This window comes from Eptatretus burgeri, chromosome 4 (assembly GCF_056783735.1).
Source record: "Eptatretus burgeri isolate ZD-2024b chromosome 4, Ebu_testis_v1, whole genome shotgun sequence".
Lineage (NCBI taxonomy): Eukaryota > Metazoa > Chordata > Myxini > Myxiniformes > Myxinidae > Eptatretus > Eptatretus burgeri.
The window spans coordinates 6,734,761-6,753,784 of record NC_140964.1 but is presented as its reverse complement, the minus strand read 5'-3'; the positions used below and the strand labels follow the sequence as shown (position 1 = coordinate 6,753,784).

Here is a 19,024-nt window from a genome sequence, read left to right as displayed (position 1 = left end):
TTTGTGTTTATATTATCTCATTATTTGCTATGTCTGGTAAATACCAAGTTTCTCATGGCATTTGTTTGGTTTCATCAATAAGAATGGCTTCCTGTACCGAGAACTTGGCCATGGCAGAAAACTTCAGTGAAAAGGATATCCCAATTCTTGTTACTCTCACCGAAGGAGAGGACATTGCATTTGGGTCCGTTTGCTTGACAGTTTGTCTGTTTGTTTGTCCGCACAGAACTTTCGTGTTTTTATCTGCAACCGCTTGTCATATTGAGATGAAATGTTCACTATCGGTGCAACTACATGTCTGGAATGTTTTAATGATAATTATGACGTCATAGGTCACGTGGTGTGGCAGCCATATTGGAAAAAACGGAAAAACTTTGGACCTCTGTTTCTCTGAAACCGCACCAAGAAGAAAAATTTATACTTGGCACGTAGCAAGCACTCCTCATGGGGAATGAGTATGATTTTTTTTTTAATGACATCAAAGGTGCCTTCGCTATGACGTCATAATTGCATATGTAGAACGCTACGTCCGATCAGTATGAAAAATTTTGAGGGTCATCTCGGGATAAAATGGTGCACAAAATTTTTGGATGACATCGGTCACGTGATTCGGTAGCCATATTGTTTTGTTTTTTTAAACCTTCAAAAATCTTCTTCACTGAAATGGCTGAACAGATTGAGGTGAAACTTTACATATATATGACCGCCTATCCACAATGAACAAAAGGTTCATACATATGATGTCATAGGTCACATGGTTTGACAGCCATATTGGATTTACCCTGAAACATAAAAATCTTCTCCAGAATGGCTGGACAGATCGAGGGGAAACTTCACACATCTGTTCCCCAAGGCATTCTTGTACAAGTTTGTTAAGGAATAATTGATGTCACATTGTTTGGCAGCCATATTGGATTTAAGAAAAATATTAAATAATGTTTTCTCTGGAGCCATTTAATCAATCGATGTGAAACTTCACATTTATAATCTCGTAGAGATACAAATGTATGTTTTAAATTTTAACTTGATCAGACACATGGTCTGGCAGCCAGAATTATGAAAATTTTTGATCTGGGTTATTTATTTTTTTTATTTTATTATTTTTTGTTAATTATTATTTTTTTTGTTTGTGTTTTTTGAATCAGGCTCATTGGCTGTGCCTGGATGGGTTTGGGGTGTGGAGGAGTAGCAGCTGAAATGTGAATCCTATCCAGGTTCCTCCTGATGACTTCATCTTTGCATTTTGCTTATTCAGGTTCCTTCTGATTATTCAAATGCAGGACTGTACCTCTTTGGTCTTCTATTTTGATCTGAATTGAATTTATTTTTTTATCCAATTCTGAATTGAATTGCATTATAATTATTTTTTAAAACGTCATGGGTCAGGGTCAGGTGTCCGATCAAAGCGGGACATCTTGGTACTCGGTCATCACTGGCAGCAGTTATAAAGTGGCAGTTCCAGTTTTGTGCATCCATACCTATCCATACCTATTATGAGCATCTAAAAAAGGCCAAACACCGAAACAAAAGACCACATTCTTTGTGGTGAATGGTGATTACTAACGTGTAATTTTTTTTTAGTTTTTCATGATCATATGAGACCAGTGTGCAAAGTGCAACTCTTCTGAATGACTTCAACTTACTCCATGGCAATGTTGCGACACATGCAGAATATCATATCCGTCACCTGCTTGAGCCCTGAGAGTGGGAAGGTTTGCTTCACCCACAATGTTCGCCAATTTAAAGGACCTGCGATTCTGTGCTGCGATCAAAACATTTGCTGACTACTGGGAAAAGTGCATTGTGAAGAGAATGGAGATTATGTAGAATAATGTGACACAAATAAGGTTTGTCATTGGTATGATGTGTGTTATGTCGGTGAGGTGACAGAACTTTTGGGATGACCCTCATAGAGCTTTATCAGGGCCGAGATGAGCCAGTGGTAGAGCAATGAAGTGACACGATGTTGGAGAATGCTATGTTATTCCAAGGCAAATTTGGAGCACGACGATTGTGTCATGTCAAAAGTGAATCTGTTGCTGGAAGAATGAGAGTAAACACACCGGAAATAGTGGGCCGCACATCCACACAATGGTTGATAACCTCAGGGAGTCTGGAAGGATGGTAGCACACTTACCGTTGAGTTGTCTAGTCTAGGTTCGATTCTCAGCCCGGCTATAAACTGTCAGATTGTTGCTTCACAAGCAGGACTTTACATAAATGAGTGTGCCTTCCCTTGGATAGAGTGATTAACCTGGGCAGCCTTCCGCGAGCAGTAGTTGTTGGACATTAATGGTTGTACAGAGTCTTTCAGCAAAGAGTATGCGAGTTGTCATCAACACCCTGGCTAAATTAACAGACATGGGGCACTGCATCAGCAGTGCAGCCATGCTCTCCGATATGGTACAAACCTGGAGCCACTACCTCCAAACACATTAATTATTTATTTTGGGGAAGGATGCTTTTCATGGTATGATGAGTCCAACATGACCATGGCTGCTGTGCTGGAAACTTTCAGGAGGCAGGTATCTGTGCTTGAATTGATAACCTGATGGATATAGGGACAACATGCGAACATTAACGAACATTAACCACATGACAGAGGAATTAACTTTGTCTGTATTGCAACAATCGTTTTGTAAGGAGACAAACTTCATGATTTTCTCAAACTTTTACAAACCATTTCTTACTTTCTTGTTGCATGACTTCTGCTTCACAATCATATTTCCAACACATTATTACTGAGGGTCAATGATAAACACACCCGGTAAGTTTTCATTAAAAGCCTGTGCTGATTTCTCTTGTGTTGTGGTCATCTGCTGATTTTTGGTGTGTGAAAAAAAGAGAAATATGCAACATGTTGATCATGCTAGAACTTGGCAACCAAACAACTGGTTGCCTCATAATGGGGGAGTTCCATTCGCCTGGAAACCTGCAACAAATTTTTATCAAAATATACAAGTTTAACCCAGCTCAAAAATAAGTATGAAAGTTAAATTACATTTTAAAAATTAAGATATTGACTTCAGACTGTTGTAGTTCCCTCTGTGAAAAAGTAATTGAGTGACAAAAGTTTTGCAGTTTGCAGACCACAGAGTCTGGGCATTCGTCCAAAACCAAGCACAACTTCCTCTTTCATCATGGTATGACATTTTATGATGGGGAGAGCTACATTGCACCTTGTTGAGTGAATTTGAGTGTCACTGCAAAGAGCACTTGTATTTGTATTGTTTCAAGACATATTGAAACTTTTTTTTGTATCCAGAGTCGAGGCTCATGGAAGAGCTGGTACGAGTACATTGAATGGATCAGGACATGGTAGGACAAATGGAACAGTAGAGTGAAGGGGGAAATACAGAGTGAAACTCTCAGGAGGGAAAACTGGAAATTTGGAGGGGTGGGGGTGGGGAGGGGGAGTTAACGAGGGCACAAAAGATAATGGTTTTGGTTTTGGATTTGGGATGATTTGAGATGGTGGGAAACAGCTGTCTTAATGGCCTGCAAGGAAGAATGAGAGTGAAGAGAATGTGGAAGTTCGGTCCACAGGCAGGAAAAAGGAGGAACAAATGAGTGGAGTGAACAGTGATCCTGGATTTTCGGAGTTTCACCAAAAGGGGGTTGATGGTGGACCGTGTGTGCTCTGTATAAACCTGGGGGGTGGGAAAGTGGGGGTGGCAAAGCACTGAAAGAGCAGAGGGGTCCATCCATCCATCCATCCATCATTCCATTGGGACCATACTCTGTACAGAGCGTTGGTGAAAGACCAGGAAGGAGGTGGGCGGTCAAAGACAGAGAGACTACCAAACCTGTCTGCGATTGTAAAGCGAGAGGCTCATAGACTCAGCTTATTTGCGGGAGATTACATTAATCTTGAAGGCCTTGGTTTCAACGGCATCAAGGTGAGCAAGGTGTGAGGCAGGGGAGCCAGCCTAGAGGGCAGAGCAGTATTCCATGAAGCTGTAGATGAAAGCCTTGCAGGTGCATAGGAGTTCAGGTGCGTCAATGAAGGACTTTTCATAATGAAACAGAAAACCAAACACTGCATTGGAGTTATGAGAAGGAACCCGAAGAAGTAAAAAGCAAAGATGAAGTAATGAGGAGGAACCCGGATAGGATTCGGGTTTCATCCTCAACCCTCAGACCCATCCAGCCACAGCCAACTGAGGATACCCATTCGGAGGCTGGCTTTCGAGGCCAACGTTGAAATGTGGTTTGCCCAAGAAAGATCATGGCTGAGAGTAAGACCGAGGAGTTTGAATGACTGATCTTCCTCAAGAGGATTGCTAAGAAAGTCGATAGGAGGGTTTGCCAAATGCTCCTTTCAGTGGGAGGAAGAGAGAGATGTGGTTAGGTATGGATAGATTTGTTAGGATTGAAAGACATATTGCAAGTGTTTGACCATCTTGTGATTTTGTGAAGGTCTGAAGAGAGGGACGAGGCTGTAACCTGCCTGTTTGAAGGATGAGGGATGTCATGGCAGAGGGTGGAGTCATCAGCAAATGGATAAAGGGAATATTCTAGAGAGTCAGAGAGATCATTGTTGAAGATCAGTAAGAGGCCTAGGTCCAGAACACTGCCTTGGTGGTGCTCCAACCTTGACAGAGAGAGAGGAGATGAAAGGATTCCGTTGAGAGCCACACATTGGCTTGGAGAATAGAGGAAGTCAGTAAGCCATGTGTGGAGTTGGCCATGGATGCCATAGTTGGAGAGTTTGGAGAGTAAGGCAGGATGCCAGACTGTATCAAAAAAACGAGATATATCCAAAGAGACAGCCCTGAACTCATGTCTGGCATTGAGGGCTTCAGTCGATTATTGGGTGAGTAGAAGCAGCATGTCCATTGTCCAAGGTGGAGTGACCTGATTTGAAACCAAATTGGTGATCTGAGATGAGGTTGTTGGAGAAAAGGAAGATTTCATATCATCTGTGATGATGGATTCCATGACCTTGCTGATGATTGAAAGTAAACTTCAAGACAAATTCATTGATAAAGGTAAACTAAAAAAAATAGATTTTGCACCTTTTTCCTTCTGCCACTGAAGGTGGACGGAGGTTAAACGTTCACCCCTGTCTGTTTGTTTGTTTGTTACTTGACAAAAGTATTTCGGAAAGTTTGTTGGTCTGCAGCATCTGTTTGTTTGTCTGTCACACGATTTTTGTCCTTAGTTTTGAAGCAATCGTTCTGAAATTTTTTGTGGATGGAGGTAACCAAGTATAGCAACGCACATTTTTTGGTCAGGATCCTGATGCAGATCCTGATACTATAATTTTAATTTCTGTGATTCTTCACCATTAAGAGATTGGGCCAAAAACGATATACAGTACAATATCTCACAAAATTAGGGACGGATTCAGATGAAACTTTGTGGACTGTTTGGGGGTGCGCCAAGGACAAATCAATTTGATTTCGGTGCAGATCCGGATCTGGATACTGGAGTTTTTGAAGTGATGCTTTACCATTGAGAGATGGGATCAAAAATGATATACAGTATGATATCTCAAAAAGTTACAGATGGATTAAGCCAAAACTTGGTCTATGAGTTAGTTGGTCAAAACTTGGTCGATGAGTTAGTTGGTCAAAACTTGGTCGAACTTGGCAGGTGATTAGAACAAGGTTTTGAAATTTTGATAAAGGTCCGGATCCAGATCTGGCCTAATTCAATTGAATTATATGAGAAGCACCCGCTCCCAATGGGAACGGCCGAGAATGGTTATGTTATTATCCTTATGTAATTCAAATACGGTACTGTACTGTATGAGGTGGGGACTTGTAATACTCTCCCCCACCTTGAGCAGCTCTACACGATGCACATTTAGATGGAGAATTTGTGTCCCTCCCCCCCACCCCCATACCACCAACAAAGAAAAAAAACAGCCCGATACGTTAATTGGGGTCATGCTGATCCGATGTAGCAAGTCTGGATGTAATCGGCCCAAAACTGTAGAAAGAGTAGCGTGACAAACAAACAAAGAAACACACACCAGTCCATTAATTATAGTCAGGATAATTCAAAACACCTCACCACAATGGAAAGCGTGGGGACAGCAATACCCTCTTCCACCTGGAGGCGGTGCTACATGATGCACATTTTCAGAGAGGATTTACGTCCCTCCTTCTTTTCCGCCCCCCCCCTCCCAAGACAGCTGGAAAAGATAATAATATCCCTATATACTAATTGAGATCATGATGTTCCTACGTAGCAAGTCTGGATGAAATCTGCCCACAACAGTAGGAGAAGTGCAACAAACAAACAAGAAAGAGTATGCAGAGATACCTGGAAAATCCATCAAACAAAGATGACCTTAAAAATAACTTGTACTTGCATTAAACGACCAAATTTGCAAATTTTGTTCAAATTTCAAGGCAATCAGATGAAAATTGAGGATTTTAGAAATCCCACCTCAGTTGTTGACCTTTTATCCTCAATGGGCTTTGGGTTTTATATTAACCATTTTCGGTTTTATATTATATATTTTGGGTTTTATATTTTATATATTTTTATATATTTTGGGTTTTATATTATATTTTATATATTTTATATTTTAACCTTAACCAACTCTACCATATTGTTACGGCTGTGGAAATTCGCAGAACACCATATAGGTCCTTAGTTCAATTATGCCGATAAGTCCGTGTTCAGTTAGATTTCCCCACCGTTGTCTAATGGGCTGTGATCTTTGAGTTAGCTGTTTTTCTTTTACTATCGTTATTTTGGACCAACCGCCATTACTACCACCACAAAACGCCAGCCACGCCACCATAACGCCAACCACACCACCACCGCATTTCTACCTCAGCACGGTTGCGAGAAGCCTGGCATTCATCGGGGGAGAACGGACGACGGCCTCACCCTCCCCCCAATGACAAACACGTGCTGAAGAAAACGAAAGCTATGGCAAAGGCAAAGGAAAGGCCCCGATTCGGCGAGGAAAATGCCCTGCTTCTGGAAGCTTCGCACGCGTGCTGGAAGGGAGGGGGTGAGGGGGATGGGCGAGGGCCGTGGAGATAAATGCTCGCGCTGAACGCAGCAAAGTGAGTGTGTGTCGTCGAGGAGAACCAGGTGTGTGTGTCGTCGAGGAGAACTGAGTGTGTGTGTCGTCGAGGAGAAGCAAGTGGAGACGCGAGTGGAAGTCAGTCGGTGGAGGTCTGGGCTCATGTGAGAGTGTGGAGTTGTGGGCAGCCGCGCTGGAGCCTGGAGTCCGGCGTCCCCGCAGTCGGTGAGGAGCTGGAGAGGGTCCAAGAGGGATGCCCAAGCAAGTCACCACGAGGGTGGAGGTAACCTGTGGCGGCCTCTTGGAGTTCCTTCAGTCAACCAAGCTCCTTGGACATAAAGACCCTAAGGGGTCCAGTCTGACCCCCTTGTCTTTAAGGGGGTCTTTTCCTTGCTTTTATTTGTGTGGAAGTTGTGGCGCCGTGTCCCGTTAAGTAGAGAAACTGTTAAGTGACTGTACATGATTAATAATTATAGACGGTTGTAGCGCTTCGCCTTGCTCGCGTCTTTTGTCTCGTCCCGCATTCATCACAAATCAACTGCATGCATGTTTCACCAATTCATTGCATGATTGTTTGTATACGTGTAAAATAATAAATGTGCTTATTTGAATGTGAACCTGTTTGACGTGTCATTTTCCCCGTTGAAACGCCGTATTGCATTTTGGAATGGTAGCGGGCTTTTTGATAGCCGATAAAAGAATCGGGTCCAGCGAGGTCTCGCGATAATACTCCGCTCGGTTATCCCAGAACGGAACGAACCGCTTAAGCGGTTCGTGTCCGAGCAGACCTTGCTGAGGGACGGTCTCTCCGTAGGCTGCCTGCGCTAATAATTAGGTATATCAACAATTTGGTGATTGACCCTGTCGCGCGCAGGTAGAATATTGACTAGGCCATGGTGTGCACTTGGAGCACACCCGTGACTGGTTTTCGGCGTTGTTCCGGAAAGTCGCGACTGAATTGTCCATTCGATAGGCGAAGCGACCGCTATTGGTTAGATGCGGTCGTTCGCACGCCGGCGGGCAGAGAATTCATAACAATATCGTGAAGTTTCCTGGACATTGTTTTAAATTTGTGACATTTAGGCAATTAACATACAGACAGTCAGACAGACAGACATACATTCAGACAGAATGACATGCAGACACACAGAATCACAGACCAGACCAACCAATATACAGGGTGTTCCAAAAAGACCTTGACAACTTTGATTGTTAATATATTTAAGACCACAAATGACACAATGCATACCCTTTGTTTTATGTGATACAGCAACTCATAAAATTTCTGTATCATCAGCTCTGAAAACCCCCACGTGGTCATTGAACACATACGCGAAAGTCCAAAGGTCAATGTGTGATGTGGCCTTTTCCATGACCACTTGGTGGGTCCGTTTTTCGTTGCGGAGGATACAGTGACCTCAACAATTTACATGGACATGTTGGAAGGATTTGCCTTCCTCCAGATTGAAGACCTGCAAATCCACCTCATTGGGCCTTAGTCGTTCGAGCTGTCCTGAATAAAAATTTTCCAGGTCGCTGGATTGGCAGAGACAGACTAACAGCCTGGCCCCCACGATCACTGGACATAACCCCCCTTGATTTTTTTTCTGTGAGGGTTTGTCAAAGATGTTGTCTACAACATCAAGGTGGCAAACCTGCAGGATATTCGTTCTCAGATCACAGCTGCGTGCACATTGGTGGATGCAAATATGCTGAGCAAAATATCGCAAGAACTCGTGCACCACTTTGATGTGCTCCACGTGACAACCGGAGCTGTTTTTTTTTTTTAAATATACAATGTCCAGGCTCATATAAGAGCTAAAATTGAAACTTACATTGAAGTGGATTGACGTGTGCACAAAAGTTTTTGAGTATATCATATGAATCAAAGGGTATCGTATCATTTGTCATTTTAAATATCATAACCAAAGTTGTCCACCTCTTTTTGGAACACCCTGTATGAGAAAAATCTTCGATTTTCACAAGTAACAAACACATAAACACATACCAGTCCATGAAAGTGAGATTACTTGAACACTGTAGAACACAATTCGTCTTCTTGCGACTTTCAAAACCCTTCCGTTTTGCAGTACTTGGACAAAATATTACGGCATTTTACATCATCACAACCATTCAAATTTGCCACTTACAGACACTGCCCATGTCCTTGCTTTTCAAGAATAAGTGGGGTAAGGTATTCTGTGAACTATACTTCAGAGATGAAATCATTTCAAGTTCATTGATAAAACCTTTTGAAGTAAATTTAATGATAACATCATTTAAGATTGAATATAAAGTAATTTAAAGTTCATTTAACGATAAAACCTTTCAAAGCTCATTTAAGGATAACATTATTTAAAATTTAGCATGAAGTCATTTAAAGTTAATTTCACAATAAAACCTTTTAAAGTTCATTCAACAATAACATCTTTTAATGTTCATTTAACAATAACATTATTTAAAATTTACATGAAGACATTTAAACTTCATTTAACGATAAAACTTTTTAAAGTTCATTATATGATAACATATTTTAAAGTTCATCTAATGATAAAATCTTTTAAAGTTCATTTAATGATAACATTGTTTAAAATTAAACATGAAGTCATTTACAGTTCATTTCACAACAATAACTTTCAAGTTCATTTCACGATAACATTATTCAAAATTTAACATGGTCATTTCAAGTTAATTTTACGATAAAACCTTTTAATGTTCATTTAACAACAACATTATTTAAAATTTAACATGAAGTCATTTAAAAGTTCATTTAATCATAAAGCCTTTTAAAGTTCATTTTACAATAACATGTTTTTAAGTTCATTTAACAATAAAATATTTTAAAGTTCATTGAAAGACAGTGGTCAACTTGGTTGAGATAGTTTCTGTTTAATATTAACACCTGCACTTTGCCCCTCATTTACATAAGTTTTTGAAGGGCAAACCTTTGCTTAATGCTGATAAGTTGGTTTGTTGTTTGTCATGTCACTCATTCAATCTGATCCCTACCCATAGTTACACAACAACCTCTGTTCCGCACATATAGCCTCACCCACTGTGGTTTGGGATTGTTATTCCATTGACAAATTCCAAAGTTCAACTGATAAGCTTATCATTTATAATGTTATTGTCATAACTGTATATTTTACTTGTTTTCCTTGAAAACTCAATCTGATTTTGGAGTGAAGAATCCGAGGCCAAGTTATATATATACTTTGGTGGACGAAGAGGCCATAATTATCATAAGAACAGATATCTGCAGTCCAGCATTTGCCAATGTTGCTGTGACCCAATAACGAGACGAATTGCCATTCAAGATGGAGTCATGCAGCAAGTTGGCTGACCTCCTGAGAGATGCCGCAAAGATGCTCAACAATCTGAGGACCAGCAATGAGTCCATACGTTTGTTTATGGCGGAGCTGCTTGCGACAGCAATGTTGGTGGTGGGTTTTAGTTTTGATAACTTGTTTCATGTACAACAGGTTTACATGGTTTAAAAAGTTCTGTCTATATTTCTTTTCTTGAAATGTCGTTTTTACCGATATTCCACTCTATATATTTTTTTCTCAGGAACAGCAAATGCATAGCCTACTCCTGTCATAACCGTAACAATGATTTTGCCTCAATGACGTATATCAATTTGACCTTTTCACGAGTCTTACAGGAAGGAAAAAGACAATTTTCATTGTGAATGTGCCAGACACAATATGTTGCTTTTTGCCAACTCTTTCTATTGGTTTGTGTCCCACCCTTCCCTCTTGAACTGATAACGTCTTCATATATTTATATATTTATATACTTCTAAATATATATATATATATATTTATATATATATATATATATATATATATATATATATACATATATATATATACTTCTGCTTACCATATAGAGAGTACATCTATACTAATAAATGTCAGAGTGTGTCAGTCAGTCACTCAGTCAGTCCGTGGGTGTGTGTCTACTCCAAAACTCCAAAACCATGAAACCTAGCAGCCTGAAACTTTGCATGCATACTTCGAGAACTCCAAGGGAGTACATGAGTGAAAATGAGGTGTTTTGGTTAATTTAAACACCCCTTTTGAAGACAAGTAATGGCCTTATTTAATTATATCCATTATCAGGTGCATCCTCGGACACCTCGTTCTCTATGGGGTCTTAAGGCTGATCCTCAGTTACCTCGCTGGAGTCTTCATTCACCATTTTGTTCAGCCTGCTCAACAAAATGTTCAGCCTGAGTTGGAACAGGCGCAACGGTTTATGAACGATAAAGCGCTCAAAATGTTGTTTTTTCACTTTCCTCAGTGACATCATCGAATGCCTCATATACATACTTGTGAATCGCTGTAGATATCGCTTTTGTAAGTGCTATAGTTTCAAATTAAGAGCTTGGAGCAATTTTATACATTTTATGATGCAATTTTCCATGATCTACTCTTCCGGACTAATTATAGTATATGATGGAAATATCATTTGAGTTTTGAGGATCGGATTACGTGGACTAAATAACTCAAAATCTGGAGTGTAATCTGACAATCTTAAGAAATCGACGGTTTACTTTTTTGTGTATGTGCCATTAACCAATCAGCTTGCTATCGCTTGCCAAGCCAGCCGTTCCTTATCAACCATTTAATTGGAGTGCTTCCTCCAGAGTGCTTCAGTCAATTGCTGAGTGCCCTTCAGTCAATAGCGGTACATTTCATGTCCCAATTGGGAAGTACAATTGGCAGTTGCGACATTAATGTTGATGCACATCTCCTTGAAACGTTTATAATGCAACATTGTTTATGGTTTGTTTATTGAAATTCTCCCAAAACAAGGGTGAAAGCTCCTCAAGGTTTTTGGGTTGTATACAGTACGTACTGTAGTTGTTAATCACACTGGCTCCAAATTAATCTTGATGCACATCTCCTTGAAACGTTTATAATCCAACATTGTTTATGATTTGTTTTTTGAAATTCCCCCAAAATAAGGGTGAAAGCTCCTCAAGGTTTTTGGGTTGTATACAGTACATACTGTTGTTGTTAATCATACTGGCTCCAATCTGACGAATCCCCAAAAATTGCTGATATCGGCCAAGCACTAATAGTGTGTGTGTGTGTGTGTGTGTGTGTGTGTGTGTGTGTGTGTGTGTGTGTGTGTGTGTGTGTGTGTGTGTGTGTGTGTGTGTGTGTGTGTGTGTGTGTGTGTCCTCTATAACTCCAAAACCATGAAACCTCACGGCCAGAAACTTTGCATGCATAGGAACGAAAGGAAATCCAAGTGAGTGTACAAATGAAAACTGGGTATTTGGGTAAATTTGAACACCCATCTTGAAGATAATTAACGGCTTGCCTTCATGAAAGGCTTATCCTTGCTCATCCCAACTTTACTTCACAGGGGTGTTTGCCACCATTTGGTTTTAACCTACTCATAAAACCTTGCCCCGGAAACATGATTGACTCTCACAGACGAATTAAAGTATTTAATTGAAATACAATTTCGGATCTGAGGATATGGAATCTGGTGGATTAAATAAGTGTTGAAATCTGGAATGAAATTTGAAAATGTGAAGAAATTACTAATTTATATAATGAAGCATGGGAGTGTATTTATTGAAGGAAGGCCACTGTGCTTCCGCCTTCTCCATATTTACACAAGAACATGAGAAATTGCCAAAGCATCAAACTTAACTTTTTCTACTTTTCTGACAAAAATATTAGGTGAACAAAAGATTAAGGAATACTGTATTCCAAAAGTGTAACTTCATTGAGTGCACCAAAAATTATTTTAAAGCAGACAAAAACTTGCGTGGCGTGTGAGCAGCGGGTGTGCCGACCGTTGTTCAGTTCTCACAAGGAAACACAAGGAAATTAGACACAGGTGGAGGCCATTCGGCCCATCATGCCTACGCCACATCAACACCACAACAATTTATCAACACAAGATCAAACTAAGAAAATGCAAAATGTTTTTTTTCTTCATCTTTTTTGAAAAAAGTGTTGTTTTTTTTATTTTTTGGAGGTTTTTTTTTCATTTTTTTTTCTCCCAGGGGAGGGGGCATGGGTTTGGTTTAAGATCACACAGCAACCACACAGAACTCCTTGACGAGACCCCCACCAATACTTTACACATGCACACAATCTCCCATCAATGCTCAAGCCACCGAAAAGTCCTGCCAACATCCTTATACCCCTCTATCTCCATAACTTCCAGGTACCTATCTAATTTCTAATTTATACTTATCCACCGTCTCAGCTGCAGCTACCTTTCCAGGGAGACCATTCCATGCATGAACTACTCTCTGAGTAAAAGACCCCCACCTTACCACCATCTTAACTCTCCTCATCTTTACTCTCAAACTATGTCCACTCTGCCCCTGATCGTATCACTGTCTACTCTGCTGAATAATTCATCTGCACTTATTTTATCTCTTCCGTTCATTATCTTAAACATCTCCATCATATCTCCTCACAACCTCCTCCTTTCTAGTGTATAAAGCCCTGTCTCCTTCAGCTGCTCCTCATAGCTGAGTCCAGGCTCGGCCCTGAATCGATCTAGTCGCCCTGCACTGAACCCTCACTCCGGCATCTATGTCCTTCCTGAGTTGTGCTGATCAAAACTGCACACAATATTCTAGAATTGGCAATTCTCCTGACTGTTCCTGTGTAAAAGTTGAAGTAAAATACCTGTTTAATAAGCCTGCCATCTCACTTCCATCACGAACCACTGTCCCGGTGCTATTCCTCAATAGGCCCACACTGGTCCTAACCTGTTCTTTTCCCCTGATATATTTAAAGAATGCCTTGCTATTTATTATGTTTAATATTCTTAGCCATGTCCTCGTACTCTCTTTTGGCTTGGCGAGTTATTTTCTTGACTTGCCTCTGTTTACACCGATACTGATATAAATCTAACTCCAGTCCTGTTATTTTAAACCGAATAAATACCTTCTGCTTCTCCTTAATAGCATTCCTTATCTCACTATTCAACCACTCTGGTCTCTTTCTGCTTCTAGTTCCACACCTCATTGGAATGTACTTACTCTGCACTCTCCACATTTGCTCCTTGAAGGTTTCCCATTTCTCTGATGCTGATTGTCCTGTTGTTCGAGTCTCCCAATCTACATCACCCAACTCTCGCCTCATATCCTCAAAGTTTGCCTTCCTGAAATCTAATAGCCTTAGCCGTCTATCCTGAACTCTAACCCTCAACAGAATCTTTGCACACACAATGTTATGGTCACTTGCTCCTAAATGCTCCCCAACCTCCACCTCCTCCACCATATTGGGATCGTTACTTAAAAGGAGGTCGAACACTGCACTCCACCTCGTGGGTTTATCTACAAACTGGGTTATAAAACAATCCTGGATGAAAACTAGGAAATCCTCATCCGCTCTTTCTTTTCCCTGTTCCTGGACCCAATGTATCCCTGGCAAGTTAAAATCCCCCATAACCAATACTCTTCCCTTACCACATGCCCTTTTGAATTCTTCATGTACACCTCCTTCCTCCTCATCCTTCACACCCAGAGCCCTATAAAAGCATCCTACCAGTATCTTACTGCTTTTACAATCTCTAATCTCTACCCACACAGAATCCTCTACATTAATTCCCTCATTCATGTCACCCCTCTCTCTTGATGCAATGCTGTCCTTCATCCAGATTGCCACTTTTCCTCCTATTCTCTCCTTCCGATCACACCGATACACCTTGTAGCCTTCTAATCCTGTCGTCCAGTTATTCTCCTCCTTAAACCATGTTTCACTCACTGCAACTATATCATACTCCTCGCTATCTAATTTGGCTTCAAGCTCTTCCATCATAATATTTAAACTCCTGGCATTGGTATAGAATACATTTAACTTTTCCCTTCCTGAAATTTTATTTTCCTGCCTGGCCGGACTCATCACAATTACATCATCTGTTCCTTCCTTAATACCTGCTCTACCCTCCTCTGACCTAAAAAAAATCCTGAATTCCTTCCTCAATTCCCACTGCAACCCTTGCTGCCCCCTTTCTATTTAACATACGGCCATCATTCTGGAAACACTCCCTTTGTCCCCTAAGTGATTCCCACTGCTTATTAAATGTAAAACCTTCCTCCCGACACCATTCTTCCAGCCATTGGTTGACGTCTATTGCTCTACTCATAATTTCTATATTGTTTCCTAATCTTGGGAGAATCCCAGAAAACATGACCTCACAATCCTTTGCTTTCAGCCGCTTACCCAATATCCTGTGCCTATTTTTCAAAACCTCTGAGTAAACTTTCCTTAAATCATTCGCACCAAGGTGTACCACAACCAACTTCTTCCAACCTTGACCCGATACAATATTGTTTACCCTTCCTTCAATGTCCCTAACTCCTGCTCCTTCAAAACTACACAGAATTCTGTCTTTGATCCTTCCTGCAGAATGAAGAATCTACATATTTAATGATCTCATCACAAACAAAAACTGTCTCTCAAACCTCATTTCCACCAATTTCTATTGCTGCACCTACACCACTGCACACCCCCGCTGCACTTCCACCACCGCCTGCCTCCGCTGCACCGTCGCCACCACCTAACAGTTAATACTACAACTTCAAGAGAGAATTGAAAAATGTTTTCAGTGTCTCCAAAGCAACGCATCCCCACTTCGTGGTAGGATAGCCAAGTTGTCTAGCCTGGGTTTAAAATCCCGACCCAGCGATAAACTACCATCCTGGTGTTTCACAGGCAGGGTGATTAATCAATGTGCGTGCCATCCCTCAGATGGACGTTAAACTTGGTGTCACATCTGCCCAAATTTGTTGGTGGAGATTAAAGATTCCTTTGCATTGTCCTTCACGAAGAGTAGGGGAGCTATTCCCAGCATCCTGGCCAAATTCCAAATTACTGCTCTAACTTTCAGGAGCACTGCATTAGCAGCACTGCCACACCCTCTGTCAATGATGTTACCTTGTGCTGCACACACAAAAAAAGAAGACGACCAGACCCCAATGTATAGTATTTTCTTGTAATAATATTTTAATTAATTTCCTCTAATAAATATTTCCACTTAATTGTGAAATTTTTCAGACAAGCCATTTTGATCCATACACCTACATAGTTGTGTAGAGAGTGCGTTCCGATTGTTTGACAACAAAACATATTTCAAATATCTTTATATTTCAAATACCTTTTTCACAAGGTCACCGATACATGGGTGGCTCGAGAGTTGGAACACCAAGCGATTTACATGTTCTGGTTCTTCTTGAAAAAATATTCAATATTGTCTCCCCGAAAATAATTACAATAATGTGTTAAATTTTGTTGATATTTCCATTCAATATTTTGCTGCTTGAGAAATGAAATGTTTGTCTCTAAATGTGTGCTTAATTGTGGTAGTCCAATGGATGAACCTTAGATCCCGGGCAACGCCAGGTACCTTTGTGGGAGGAGGGAGGGAAAGGATGGAGGTGGGAGTCTGGAGGGAGGGGTGGGGTGAGAGGAAGGAGGAGGGTGGGATGGGAGAAGGAAGGGGAAGGGGTGGGAAGAGGAAGGGGAAAGGGTGGGGTGGGGTGGGAATCTGGATGGAGGGGGTGGGGTGAGAGGAAGGGGAAGGGGTGGGAGGAGGAAGGGGTGGGAGAGGAATGGTTGGAGGAGGGGGAAAGGGTGGGGTGGGAATCTGGATGGAGGGGGGTGGGGTGATTGGAAGGAGGGGGTGGTATTGGAGGAGGAAAGGGTATGGGTGGGATGAGAGAGGGGAAGGGTGGGAGGAGGGCCCCATCATTCCGCAAAACACAAATAAAACTAAGATAATCCCGCTCCATTGAGTACCTCCTGTGCTGCTGCCCTTCTTTGTACAGCTTACAGGATGATGGGACTGTGGCAAAACCTCTGGGACCCCCATTATTTGATGAGAGGAGGGAAACCATGGGGAAACCCTGCTCGGTCAGGTGGTGGTGTTGTGTGTCATAGTGGTGCTGAGGTGTCGTCCACCAGACAGAGGTCTCCTTGGGTTAACCTGAGACGGTCACTTTGGGTGGGTGCCTGAAATGTCCTCACTCTAAGAGAGATGATCACCTGTCTCTGCTGTCCTCTGAGCTCCAGTGTCTGAACGTCAGTTTTGCAACACTTTCTCAGGTTTGGAGATGGGTGGCTACACCTACTAAAAGGCTGGTCCCTCTGATGGTTAACTTTCCTGGGGAGTTGCTGTCGCTGTGTCCAATAAGCTGATTCCTTTGGTAATTGAAGTAACACCGGTCAACGAGCGTATTATGAGACGAAGGATTCATCACTCCTTGGGTGTCATTTCCCTGGTCTCTGTATATGCTCCAAATGAGGAGAGTGATCTCACTGTGAAGGATGCATTGTTTGTGATTGATCAGTGCCCCAGGCAAGATACTCTTCCAGTCTTGGGGAATTTCAATGCATCGGTTGATACTGATCGGGATGGTTATGAGATATGTTGATCCCCATGGGTCTGGAACGGTGAACCAGAATAGCACCAAGTTCCTTGACTTCACAAGAAGTTGTGGCCATCTTGTGGCTGGTTCATTGTTTCAGCACCCACAGACTCAGCGCTGGACTTGGTATTCCAATGCTGGTGGTGTGGCAAAAGGAGATTGACCATGTAATCGTTGATGGGCGCTGAAGGATGCTCCGCAACTGCAGGGTCTACCGGAGTGCTCATTTCCTCAATTCCGATGACAGGTTTGTTGAAGCAACTCTGAAGCTCTGGCTGAAATCCAAAAGAATGGTACCATCCCAGCCAAGACTGGATGATAGCAAGCTCGAGGTGAAAGGGGAGCTGAGGAGTTTGCAAACAGGTGGTGTCGGGGTCTAAGGGATCTTGGTGTTTCAGGTGATCCTGAAGGGTGGTGAAGTGTTTTGAAGCCCCCATCCTTGCTGTTGTCGGTGGGTGTTTTGGAACCCACCGTAAGGGGAAGAGGAACTCTGTCTTCCAAGGGACATTGGATATACTCTTGATCAATCACAGGGCTAGGCTTGATGGTACAACTGAGCTGTTTAGGCTTATGAGGCATAAAAATATGCATTCACCTATGGCAGACAAGGAGCCCTTTGTGTGCGTAATCTGCGAAGGAGTAAGGGAATATCATATGTGATCAAGTGAGTCTCATCCCTCAATGTACTCCAATTTGAGTGGAGGGTGGTGGGGTCTTGATAGAGGAATCTGAAGTGAAGGCTCGCTAGGCCAGTTACTTTGAGCGGCTGTACCAGGCTGACCTACCAGCTCTTGAGTTGGATGTCAGAGTTTCAATTAATCTCTGACCTTGATTTCGCAGATGATGCAGTTATCTTTGCGGAGACTTTGGTTATCCTTTTGGGGGTCCTCAAGGTGCTGAATGAGGAGTTGGAGCCACTGGGATTGCGGGTTTCCTGGGTCAAAATTAAGATCCAGCCTATCATTGACATATTGGATGCTGCAATCTTCTTTTTTTTTTTTTTTTTTTTTTTTTTTTTGTATACCTTGGTCGAGGCTCGTATGAGAGCTAACACACAACTCACAGCAAGGAGGCATGAGACAAGAGGGGCGGGAGTGGAAGGGACAAAACAGTGGGGAACAGACACATTAGGTGAACTGTGGAAGGGAGAGGGATGGGGATGGGACGGGGAACATGGCGAAGAGAAGATGGACATTTCAGGGACTTTCAGGAAGGAAAGCAGGAGAATTGAAGGAAGTGGGCTTGGGTGGATTATCGGGGGTAGAAAAGATCGAGGATTTGGATGGGGGAAGATAAGAGGTGGTGGTGAACAGCTGTTTTGAAAGCCTGAAGGGAAGAATGGGAAAGAATAGAGTGAGGAAGTTTATTCCAAAGGCGGGAAAAAAGAGGAATGAAAGAGTGAAGATGAGCAGTGATTCGTGATTTTGGTAGTTTTACCAGAAGGGGGTTGTTGGCGGACCTTGAGCGCCCTGTGGAAATGTGGTTGGGACAAATCGCAGAGAGAGCAGGGGGGCAAGGCTGGAGAGGAGTCGGTAGAAGACAGAAAGACCACCGACCAACCTGCGGTGATTGAGTGAGAGGCCCAAAGACTCAGCTTCATTGCGGGAGATGCCAATGAT

General features: G+C 42.0%; 1 protein-coding gene across 1 annotated transcript in view; it reads left to right on the top strand.

The window, feature by feature from the left end:
- Nucleotides 1–10,062: 10,062 nt before the first annotated feature.
- The window catches only part of LOC147027404 (aquaporin-3-like), a 46,899-nt gene continuing 37,937 nt past the window's right edge, over nt 10,063–19,024 (top strand). The window contains exon 1 of the mRNA XM_085876770.1: nt 10,063–10,434. Coding sequence (XP_085732896.1) covers nt 10,309–10,434 — 126 coding nt within the window. The 5' untranslated portion in view covers nt 10,063–10,308. The remainder of the gene's footprint in view (nt 10,435–19,024) is intronic.